Genomic DNA, 12981 nt, shown 5'->3' on the forward strand with positions numbered 1-12981 from the left:
CAGGGTGTGACACCAAAAGCGCTGTTAGGCCCTCGGCCGGAAGAGGTATCCAGAATTCCTGTCCACAACAAACCGGAAGAATGGCCGAACTCGAGCTCAGAGCTACTGATCTAAAAAACAAACACAGCTGCTCTTGCTCAGCAAACGAGCAAGCGGAGCAGGGGAATTGCTTGGAATGTTCACAGCTGTTTGCTTGAGGAGAGGGGAGGGGGAGTCCGTGCTGAGCAGCTGCTTATGTGTCTGAAGGCTATTTAGGAGTGCATAATTGCATTAGTGAATAAGAGAGGTGGGGGAAGGGTCAAAACTTTTAAAATGATTGAAGGTAGTGCTGTGTATCTTCCCGTCCTTAGAAACTTGCAAAGCAGGGAGCTGAGAACAGTGTCAGCTCCAAAAATCCACTCTCTCTGTCTCCCCCACGCTCCTGTCACACTCCACCCACTCCCTGTTTTGAAATCACGTTGCAGCCACTTGAACACGGGATAGCTGCCCAATGCACCTCCCAACAGCGTGCAACTGCTGCAAATGGCTACACTACTGACAGCGCTGAGCTAGTAGGAGTGTGCCACATGCAGCGGCTGTCCAACAGCTGTACGACCACAGCTGTAACTCGCAGCGCTGCACATCTCCAAGTGTAGCCAAGGCCTTAGTCTTCCCCCTTGAGCCTAAGGGGCAAGATGGGAAGTAGGAAGGGAAGAGCAGTTGCTGGTGAATCACTGTAACTAGCAGAATGTAGAGAAGCTGAGTCAGATCAAGGTGTTTAGGCCCTCTGTATGTAAAAGCAAGTAAAATAACTGAAAGTATTGTATTCACATTGCCAAGTTGGCATCCATGCTGACTGTACTTAACATTAGCCTTCATGAAGCTGGTCTCTTCTGAGTAAACTTGAATCATTAGAGAAAACTTTGATTATATGTTGTAACTCAAGAGGAAGAAAATCTGGTTTTGGTTTGGTTTGTGAAGAACATTTGTGATTTGCATAATAGACTAGGCCGTCCCTAAGGGGATGCATGGCCCGGGTTCGGAAGTGATGGATTTGTCTTCCGGGACCGACAGCACCGGCCAATTGTGGCATCCCACTGGGTACTGCAAAGCACGGGGCTTGAGTGGTCTCCCCGATTCGTCCTACCCAAGGAATGGCTCTGATAATGGAGAGGAGCTTCCATCCTGTAATAAATGAAAGTTTGTTTCTCCTTTAACATGCTAGATATTTCAGCAGTGGTTAAGCAGCAGCGAGCCTCAAAAATTCCTTTTTGAAGTCGGAAGAAGCATGGCTGATCTTGTTTCTCAATATCCAGAGGACAGTGAGGCCTGGAAAATTATTTCAGCAATAAATATCCTGATCCAACATGTGAATGATAAATTGGAACCAAACTTTGCTGAAAGACATCATGAATCTCAGGATATGTAAGTTTATGCATCTCCATTTTCAATATTCACAGGGCTATATTGATTTTACTTGAAGGACAAGAATGTCAGCTGTGATAATCAGAGCGTAAAATTTTAGTAAAGCTTTTGCTCTTACACAAACTCCTCTTTGAGCAGTTTATTATTAAAACTAATATTGTAAACAATCTGTAAAAATATTAATTTGGGAAAAGAGGGTGGAAAAGAAAATGTCTCAGTAAATTTATGCAGAGGTTGACTAAAATAATAGAAACTTAAGGCTGGAAGGGACCTTGGGGTCATCTAGCGTCTCTGTCCCCAATGCTGGATCTATGCACCTTGAGCATCCCCGACAAATGTTTGTCAAACCTCATTAGGGTGAAAAAGCTACTGATATTTTAATGATTTTATTTGTATAACATCACTGGTGTGTCTGGTGCTTTACAGACAACTACCATAAAACTGACAAATCCCTGTCCTAGGGAATTTAGGACCTGATTTTGTAAGCTAAGGGACAAATCCTGAGAGCTGTTGAGCACCCGCAACTCCCACTGACATTAGGGAGAATTGTGGGTGTTCAGTCCTTGACAGTGATAGAAAAGGGTGGTGGAAGAGATATAGGGCAAAGAGATGGGAGAGGGAGGCCAAAGGGATACAGTGATAGGCTGGAAGAAGATATAGGAGGGATATCCTGGAAAGAAGAGAGGGTTGGAGGACAGGATAAGGAGTATAGTTTCCCATTGTGTGCTATCCTTATTCTTCCTGAAGAAATTGGCAAGACCCTGTCAGAGAGCTAAAGGTAGTTGGGTGGTGTAATAGGTTCAAGGAAGGCAAAGTGTCAGAGAATTGTAAGCATATGATTTAATCTGAAGAGGTGTAGAGCTGTTTAGCAAGAACGATAGCAGAGCTTAAGAGTTGTTGTGCAATTCCACAGAGGCCCAGAACAGACTGAGTATTCAGATTGGTAAGGATATGAAAATTGGAGGGAAGGAATGAAGAGAGGGAGATGAGTCTAGGGCAGGTATATCCGGGGCTGAGACTATAGTGCTGGTCAGAACACTGACAGACTGGATATTGTGAAAGGATTGTCTATTAGGTCTGGGGGAGCAAGAGATACTGAAATGTATTTTAAAGTTTAGTTTGATAATAAAGAGATGTTTTAAACCCTTCATCACATGGGTAAAAATCCTCCCCATTCATTTCATATAACTTCAAATCTCTTGGCTGCCAAACTGCTTTTCCTCACTACTGCTGCCAGCCACTTTAGTGTTACCCATCTTCTCTCTCCTGGCTGTGGCTGTGGTTACTTGTGTCCCAGCTTTGCTCTTTCACTTATATTCAGCATTGATTTGGATGGAGCTGCATTTGCTGTTGATCAGCCTCATGTTACATATCTGAGTCCTCTGTGTATACACAGGCACCAGCAGTTAGTGCAGCAGGACAAGAGAGCACTGGTAGTTAGCCGGGGTTGCAGGACTGAGGGGTTTAGCCCACGGTGACTCCAGACACTGCAACTGCTGCCAAACATATGGTGAATCCTGCAGGCCATCACCAAATGACTCTTCCATATTCTGCAAGGTGGCTTCACTGGCTGATTACCTGGGGGAATGGAAACCTTTTGCTAGAGCAGGAGAATGTCTCCAATGGAGCACTTTTCATAGGTCCCAGAGGTTCACAGTGAAACCCAACTGGAAAGCCCCTAAGAGTCTCTTAGGAGTTCCCTGCTTGGTCACTTGGCATCCGCTGGCACTGGTTCTGACGATGGGAAGGTAGAGGTGTCTCTGCAGACTGTCCCTTCTGTGGCCTCCTGAATGGGGGAGAGATCAGTCTTTTGATTAAGGCCTTCAAAAAGTGTCAATGTGTGGCCAGTGTTTGTCACCCATAATACAGTTTTTAATGTGTGATTAAACCCCTTTTGTTTTCAGTTTAAACCGATGTCTTACAAAAAGTATTATTCTTTTTTTCTGATTTTTTCACCCTACTTTTGTATCATTCAAATATAGAAAAAATAATTTGTTTTATTAGGAAAATATAATACATAGCATGAGATGTATGTATTACGGATAATACATTAGTGCGTATTTGCAAAACTGCCTGTTGAAGTAAGGCTATGTATTAGCTTAGAAGATACACAATAAAAAAACAGGCATGCACGCAAGCTCTAAGTGTGTGTACATCTGAATGTATGGATAAATCTCACGCCCACCATGCACACATTTCAAGCTGTTAGTAGCTAACGGTTTAAAGATTTGACACACAAAAATGGGAGGAAAATGAAAATCTGTATCCGAATACGTTTCAGAACCCAAGGAAGTATTACAAAGGTTTAAAAAACAAAAACAGGAGAAAAGGATGAAGTTGAATATATGTGCTGCAAATGGTGTGTTATAATTATTAAATGTAAATATGTGTAGGCTAATACTTGTCTGCAACAGTAAACTATTTATTCAAAAGATTTGAAATTAGAGAGAGATTGTTTTCTTAAACTCAGAGGTGGCATTGTGTTTTAGTTCTGCAGCAAAGTACATTGAATTGCATTCATCAAAGCATTAATCTACTAAATACTTCCCCCCTACCCTTCAGTCCACCAAAATAAATGCCAATATTTACCCCAAAAAATTAAGGGTTTTTTTGCATAGATTTTCACCTGTTTTTGTTGTTGTAGCAATAAACACCAATAAATTCCCAGGAAAAATTAAATGAACTAAAAACTGAAAATGAAGGCCCCTATGTATATGAGGAATTGCTGTGTGCTTGACATCAGTACCACTATTTGAAGTACTTCGTTAGGAAAGGAATTTTATGTGTGTATCTGTGTACAGATGAAACCAAATTGTTTAATTTTATTCTCTCATGAAATGGCTTCGTTACTCAAAATCAGGGGAAGTCAATAAGCAGGAGGCCAGACACTTCTGAATGGACTGTGAAATCTTTTTATTTACTTCTTATTATCGTGGAGTGAAAAATGTTTCTCCTGAGTCCAGATCTTGACTATACTTTGACCAAGAAATTTGGACTGTGATAAAAAATAATTGTCCTTCCCCTGCTCTAAATTAAGAGAAGGAGGGTAATCTGAGAGATAGAGAATGGTCCCGTACTTAGTTTGCTGGCTTGACACTTGAGAGATGTGGATTCAAGTCCCCTATTCCACCCCAGATTTATTATGTGACCTGGGACAATTCCCTCGATCCCTTAGTGCCTCAGTTCTCTATCTATAAAATGGGCTAATAGTACTTCCCTACTTAATAGAGAGGTTGTGAAGTGCTCAATACTAAGGTAATGGGGGCCTCCAAACAGAACACGTTCTCAACTCAATACCTGCCCCCTAAGCTTCACGGCAACCCCTGCTAGGGGTCTCTGGCACTCCAGCTTGGCTGCCCTCTTTGCTCCCTTCTTGGAGCTGCAGCCATTGGGTTGCTACTTTTTCCAGGGACCCATAAATTAGCTCCACTCCAGCATGGCTTAGCTCCACTCCAGCATGGCTTTGCTCCACAGGGCTCTGCCTGTCCCTAGCTGCAGGTAGCAGCACCTTATAGGCCCAGGTGTAGCCTAGTCCAGGGCAGCTTGGCTCAGTCTACACAGAGACCAGCTACCTTGTGACAAGGCCATTTCAGAACCTTGGGACAGATTCATTTTTTTTCTTTCTCTCTTGAACTGAAAGGTAAATTCCAAAAGTGCAAAACTTTTTCCTTTCCTCCCTTAATGTTTCTGAGACTTATGGGTTTGCTAAAACACCACAGAATGTATCATTCTGTAGCCTGAATAGGATCATGAGCAAAGGAATTCATTCTGACATTCACCATCTAAAGCTGCAATTAGCTTGAATATTCATGTTAGTATTTCAATGAATCTTCAAGCATTGATTTTGTTTTATTTGGGTGTCTTTAGAGGTGTGGTGAGGATTTTTTTTTAGTTGTTAATTTTTATCTCAGTGCCATTATGTACTCTCAAACTAATAAGAATCCGAAATTGAACCCCTCTGCTGAAAAAAGAAAATGCATGAAATCCAAAGAGTGCACCTAAAAACAGATTTAGCAAAACACTTAGGCACTTCCTGAAGACTCCTTGAAATTAATGATACGGAAGCTGTGCTTAAGTGCTTTGCTGAATTGAGGCCTGGATCTTTAAAACTATACCCAATAACATATGCAAGTACAAATACCAGCAAACACAAGCAAGTAATCTTATTCAAACAAGTAGTTCCATAGACTCATGTGAGAGATTATTCATGCACATTAAGTGTATGCAGGATCAGAATCTAAATCTCTTGTTATAATTATACAAGTTTAAGAATAAAAGGAATAATACTTATTCTGAGATCCTTGAGTAGTGCATGCAACACTGCAAATACTTTATATTTTAATATACATATATTATTTCCTATTTTTCCAGTCCAATAGAATTATCCTATTAGCAATCAGTCACTGGGCTAGTTGAAATCCACCTTGGTGCTTTAGGGATGCCTACAATTCTCAAAACATCAGCCCGCATGTGAACAGAAGCTTGCAGCTCTGTAAAGAATTGATTGCTCATTCATTTCAAGAATTCTAGTTCATGGCACAAGATAAAATACAACCCTGCTAAGTTACCTGCGACAAACAGATGCTTTAGGAACCTGGTTTCCCTATCTATGAAATGGGAGCAATACTGCTTTCCACAGGCAAATTTTAAAAAGATACTATACAGGAGTTAACGTGTTTGCAGCCACAGAAAGGTAGGAAACTAAGTAGTGGTGCCCAGATTTTATGGATTGGGGAAACTGAGATTCAGAAGGCTAAATTTGCCTGAGGGGCACTATGGTGTTTAGATAAAGCACAAGATGAGGAATGTAGAGAGAGAGATTGTAGTTCTGCATCTGACGTTGGTGTGTGAACATGGCTAACTTAAATCTGCATCACAGTTTCCCTTCTTATAAATTGGAGATACTGTTATTAACCTACTTCATCATTAAACTGTTTGAGTGGCATATAAAGCCATTTGATAGAACTGGAGATAGAAGTTGGAAGGTACCAGCCCTACGTTCTGTCCCATAATCCCCCTTTGGGGAGCTGCCGCCCCTGCCTCTTGAAGATCCACATGTGCAGAAGTGTTTCATTTAAAATACCATCAACACTCACGTAGTAAAATATGTCATGTGGAAAATGTCATCCCCTGAATGTTCTAAAAGTGAGGAAGGATGGCTTTGTAATTAAATCTGCTGTAATGGTGACACCTGTACTCTTTTTAATAAATGTGAAAAGTAATTTAAACCCATATGACACGTCTGTTTAATACATCCCAGAATTATATTTGTGTTTTTTGCAACCGCATCACATTGTTGGCTCATATAAAATTTGTGATGCACTATAATCCCCAAATCTTTTTCATCAGTACTTCTGTTCCATTTTGTTGTTCATCAGTACTCCATTTAGTTGTTGTGAATTTGATTTCCTTTCTAAGTGTAGTATTTTACCCTTGTCTTTATTGAATTTCGTCTGATTGATCTCAGACAAAGTCTCCAATGTGTCAAGCTTTTTTGAATTCTAATCCTATCTTCCACAGTACTTGCAACACCTCCCAGTTTGGTGTCACCTGAAAATTTTATTAGCTTACTCTCCATCTTATTATCCAAGTCATTAATGAAAATATTGGATAGTGCCTGACCCAGGCCAGAGCTCTTCTGGGCTTCCCAAGGTAAGTCCTCCAAGTCTGACAGTGAACCACTGTCTTTCAAATAGCTGTGCACCCACCTTATAGTTTCATTTAGATCACATTTCCCTAGATTTTTGTGGAACTGTGTCCAAAGCCTTACTAAAATCAAGATGTACCATGTCTGCGAACACAATACATGATATGAAGATGAATGCGCTACAAAAATAAAGTCATTCTGCAGTACTGCATCTTTCTTGGTGTCATGTTGAACTTTCTATTCTTTTTGCGTACAGAACCATGTATCTGGAGAAACTGCAGACTGTCATTCAGGAGTTGCCTCAATGGCCTGTTATGAAGAGGCTGCTTCTGGTAGATGGTGCTATAAGGAATGTAATAATCCAAAATTTATATTTCACTAAAGGTAAATCTGCACTGTTGTTACTTTTCATCAGCTCTCAAATAGCTGCCCTGGCATTTATCAATAGCATTCCACATCTAGTAAAGCATTCAGACTATGTAATACATTCCACACTAATATATTTCCAGTGTCTCTAGAGCTTCCTTCCTCTTAATGGTAAAGCACAGTGTGTGTGTGTGTATACACACACGCACTTGCATTCTACAAGTTTAGCAAACAAGTAACTGTATAGCTCTATCAGTAGTCTGCTTTCATCCTGATGAACACATGCCTGTGTAGTAGTGTATGTTCTGTTTTTCAAGGATTGAATTCATAAAGATGTGAATAATTGTATTTTTATAAAATATGTTCTATCTCCTACAAAAGTGGATCTGAACAAGGTCTCCAGATCTGATGGACCCCATACTTGATTGCAATTTTGTGTTTTGATCTGGATTATTGTCCAAGGTCTGTGGCTGGGTCTCTGCCTGTGTAGTGGTACCAAAACCCTGGATATGAACACATACGGGGAGTTTAGATCTGGATTCGGCTCTGACCTTTGTGGCTCAGGCTCATCCCTATTGTTTTATGTCTTTTCCTTGTCAGTGGGCTATATCTGATAACTGTTTCTTACTGCCCATCCAGTGTGAACATTTCAAATTTAGAGTGTTTCTTTTATGATTGTAAATAGCTGTGTCAGATTTTTTTGTATTTTCAGATAACTCTACATTAGTCAGTTTTAAGTGCTACATTAATTAATCAACTTTCAGTGTCTTTGAAGAGCAGTTCTACTCTGAAAAATGACTATAAAATATGTATAATTATATTGTCTCAATGACTTCCAAATCACATATGCTCAGTTTACATATAAAAGTGTTTGCAAAATCAAGCAAGGCTCCCAGAGTCAAGAGTTTCCTTCTTGTGCACTATTATCAGATAGAAAGGTTTTACAGGTTACATTATGCCCTCAGTGATAATAGTGGCTATTTCTTCAAATTATAGCATCAGTGATATCTCTATTACTGTTACCATTACTGGGTTTGTAGATGATAGGCCTGAAATTGAAATTCAGTACATTGCTCTCCTGCTCATGCACAAGCAAAAAGTATAATCCAAGTGAGTGTGTTAACTTTGTTGGCTCTGTAGGGAAAAAAGCTGTGAAAATGTATTTTAGCCACTAAAGGCAGGCAACGTGACTCTGAGCGCACGGCAGGGAGCAGACCTGGTGAGGAAGAAAATGCCTTCTTTACATAATCACTTTTCAAAGTAGAAGCACAATTTTAAGACACAAAGTTTAATTCAGAATCAGGCACTTTATATTTCTAAATTCAATTACACCACTATCAGTCGGGATAACTCCACTGAAGTCAGTGGAGAGAAACCAGTGTAAAACTGACATATTGTAAGTAATATCAGGATTAGGCCCATAAACTAATTTAAAACAATTGCTAATTGGCTTTTGCAAGCTGTGAATATAAATTCTTTAGGGCAGGAACAGTCTTTTTTTTGTTCTGTATTGTGCACCCAGCACAATAGGGTCCTTGTCCTTATGCCTCAGGTTCGTAGGTGCTATGATAATAAAAACAATTTATAGTTTTAGTAATAGTCCTGACTTGTGAACCCCAAGCCTCCAGGAAATTCAGGGTCATGCCTGTAGTGTTTTTTTTCAGGTGCATTAATTTGAAATATTTTAGGCCAGATCCCGATGTAAATTGGTGTAGCTGCACTGATATTGATAGAGCTATGTTATTTATACCATCTGAGGATCTGGAGAATTAACTTCTCTAAGGTATAGGAAAGGCTGTCGCTTCTTTGAGAAGAATACATGTAAGGGCACAGCTCTAAGAGTGCTTAGGGAACGAATATTTCATGAAAGCTTGGTGGTTAAGTGCCCATCAGTAGTGCATCTTCCCCTGCATGCAGTACTCATAATAAAAGAAGTTGTCAGACAGTCCAATGCTCCACTTGCGCCAGTAGAAATCACTGGGAACTCTGTTTAAGTCAGTGGAGCTGTACCATTTTAATTCGTGTCAGAGAAGAGAACTGCAGGGAATGGAATCTGAATGCAACTGCTTTTTGTGGCCTACTGCGCTGTGTAATATGGGCATTCAGGTCCCAGTTTTTGGCTGTATTGGGGTCACTTTGTACAGCACCAGTAGTATAAAGAGGTCTAGAAGCCAGAGCAGCTGGCCCCAGGAGGATCACTGAATGGTGGAGGGCCCTGAGGTAGTACAGATCCAGTGCTGCAGCTAGCAGAGAGTCTTGGGAGCTTCGCCACTCTACCAGGCATTGCACAATGTCTCCCAGAGCTCCAGGAGAGCATGTCTGTTGTGCCATAGGGGTGCTGGGTATGTGTCCCAGCCACACACAGGCAGCAGTGCTGGCTGGATTTAAGACACACAGGAAGCAAAGCCTTGGACTTATTCCCTCCCAACCTGCTTGGTGTGGATGCTAACCAAGAGTAGTCCTTCCTTTCTGTGAGTGCAAAGAGTGCAGTTGTATACACACCTGCAAAGGCTTCTTGTGCTTTCCCTATCAATGCACATAATCGGGCCCTACATAGGGGTATTATACTTACATTATTACATTAATAGGGATATTACAATGTCATTACGCCATGTTTCATGCATATTCCAGAAGGTAGGTTTGTCTCTTTTATAGCACATCAAAGAACTGCACATTCTGAGTCACAGGGATAAATATTTCCTTTTGCTGAAAAAAATATATAAATGTCTTACAGAAATTGTACATAACCTGGAAAAAATGACACCCTTTATTAAAAGAGATGGGCTCATGCATCTAGACATTGAAACACTCTTTTTGGAGTTAAAACAGGTAAGTCATCACTTATTCATAGTCTTTAAACAATGCATAAGATCCACAAGTTAAAAATGGTTCCTTTTTGTTCCTGTTATAGATCATGCTTTCTAAAATAAGTGGTTCACCATTCTGTTTGTTGGCCTTAGTTTAGTTTTTATTTTAGATATTATAATCATGGGGTGGTATGGTTAGGGTTGAATTAAATCAACCTCATTACAGTTATTTCATTTTCACAGTAATTGTGTTAATTGCATTTTAGATCTTGATGAGTAACATGTCCTATACATGCCAGGATCTGCTCACCATGTTTGAGAAGACTGTTCAGCTTCCACAGGACTTAAAAGTCAGAGACATTTTAGCGGGATTCGTGTGCCACCACAACTATCCAAATGAGACTTTCAAGTTAAGCAACCAAATCCAGTCAGTAAAAGAGTCTGTAAGTATTTATGAATATCTTTTTTTCTTCTTTTTTTAATTTAAGATCTGAAGTGCATCCTTGGTTTACTTCATTTTGTACTGTCAGAATGGCTTGGAGCAGGAAAGTACCTTCAATAAATTAAACTATTTATAATATTATTGTGTGAATACGCATACAACCCCTGCATGTATCTTGTGTGCCTGTGAAAATTTGGATGAGCCACCTTGCCAGGACATCCAGAAGGAGAACAGATTGAGGACTTGATTCTCATCTGTCAATCTCACCTACACCTGTATAAATTGGGAATAGTTCTACTGAAGTCAATGAAGTTTTATTAGTGTACGAGACAGGGCCCAAGTCTCAAAAAAGCATCTTCTCCTTTAATAACTTACATTACAAACTATTGCTTTCTTTGTTTTCAAAGGTCCTACTTTTGCAGAAAGTACTTCGTGGAGAACAGAGCCTGCCAGATTCAATAATGGAAGAATATTTGGGATGGCAAGAAATAGAACAGCAGCTCACTGAAAATAGTGCTGCTTACTGTACAATTAATCGGTTGCTGAGCACAAAGACACTATCTGAGGAGGATGTCTACTTCCGCTCTTGTCAGAAGCAGCTACTCCTCTCATTGTAATGACTCATACATTATTTTTATATATATATAAAGGGGCTGATTATATCCTCTCTCCCATTAATCTAAATTGGGGAGAAACTCCATTGACATCAGTGGAGTTTCACCTATGTGGAATCAGTGTAAATGAGATCAGAATGCAGCCCTGTGCTTAAATATGAGGTGATTTTATATTATATTTATATTGTTAAAATAAAGTTACATGTATACTATGAGGTATTTTCTTAGAGCATAGTCCTACAGTTACTTAAGAATGTAACATCCTATCATAGAATATCAGGGTTGGAAGAGACCTCAGGAGGTCATCTAGTCCAACCCCCTGCTGAAAGTAGAACCAATCCCCAGACAGATTTTTTGCCCCACATCCCTAAGTGGCCCCCTCAAGGACTGAGCTCAGAACCCTTAGTTCAGCAGGCCAATGCTCAAACCACTGAGCTGTCCTTTCCCCCTCCCAAGCCTATCCATTGATGGGATTATACTTGTGCATGAAGATACTCCTGTGCATAAGTATTTGCAGCATTAAGATGCTCTATAGAGGAACTTGGTTTATTTTTTAAGTCTCCATTAGGCCCAAACCTAATTCCTCTGAAGTCATTGTCTGAAAGACCATTGATTTAAATGGCAGCAGGAACAAGCCCATTGTTTGTACTAGCCTTTAGATATTAGATAATTTATTACTATCTCATTTTTGTCCTTTTTCCATTTGTCAGAAAATTGATTTTTCTCCCCCTACATGTTTCTAAATGAATTTGAAATTGACTGAGGTGTTTTGTTTGCTTCTCTCATTTGAGCACCAGCCTCACAGATAATTACAGCACGACCCTGGCAATAGAGCATAACTAACAGAGGGCCCATGTGCCACCTCAGTTGGCTCTACAAAGTGCTGTTTTTATGGATGTTGGCTATAGTTTCTCTTTTTTTAATGACAAAGTGGTGGATGATTAATACAAAGTAGGTCTTTATAATCAAGAAGATGCACTTCCCTCCCAAACTGGAACAATTTTAGAATGCCATGTTTTGAGATAAACTAGTTGTTAGTATTTCTTGAATTCATTGTGCTTTTTCCATCTGATCAACAACTTGTGTGGCACTAAGGACCATCCTCCCAGTTCTGCTCACGTGGACATCAATGGGAGTGTTGCCCTTGATGCTAGTGGGAGCAGGAGCTGGCCATGAGCCTTGCTTGCCTTCCTCCTGTAATAGTTGCTCTGAAGTCCATAGGACAGCTAGTACAAGTAAAACAGCAGGGTTTAGCTCTAACCATACAGCAGAACCGTATGTGCTGATCCGAGTGATTTTACTTTAGTTTACTTTACTTTATTTTACATTCTGATCATGATATATCTGCCTTCTGGGTCCTTGATCATTTCAGGGTTATTCATACACTTGAAGAAATATGGTTTGCTTTTGAGGAAGACCCATTTTGGAAGGAATTAACAATATTTGTTAGGAGAACATGTGAGATAGTTCAATATGTGAACAAGGAAGAAGGTTTCACCAGAGGTCACTCAAGTAAGTAAAAACTAATTATTGCCACAACAAATTCTTTGCTTCTAATGGTTCTGTATGCTTCTCACAGTACAGTATTCAAAAAGGAAACAGGCAGCTTCATTAAGGGTACATTTCTATTTTCAAGAAAGCTGTCACTCTTATGATTAAAGCAATGGTTAAACTGCTAGCTGAGGAAAAACCCAGAACATA

At 40.0% G+C, this 12981-nt stretch overlaps 1 protein-coding gene across 1 annotated transcript in view; it reads left to right on the forward strand.

Moving 5' to 3' along the window:
- Positions 1-12981, forward strand: part of ABCA13 (ATP binding cassette subfamily A member 13) — a 284724-nt gene that overhangs the window by 44966 nt on the left and 226777 nt on the right. Inside the window, 6 exon segments of the mRNA XM_032792446.2 lie at positions 1205-1404; positions 7308-7435; positions 10152-10246; positions 10491-10667; positions 11074-11279; positions 12653-12792. Of these exon segments, the coding sequence (XP_032648337.1) occupies positions 1205-1404; positions 7308-7435; positions 10152-10246; positions 10491-10667; positions 11074-11279; positions 12653-12792 (946 nt within the window).

The sequence above is a fragment of the Chelonoidis abingdonii genome, chromosome 2, assembly GCF_003597395.2.
Source record: "Chelonoidis abingdonii isolate Lonesome George chromosome 2, CheloAbing_2.0, whole genome shotgun sequence".
NCBI classification, from domain to species: domain Eukaryota; kingdom Metazoa; phylum Chordata; order Testudines; family Testudinidae; genus Chelonoidis; species Chelonoidis abingdonii.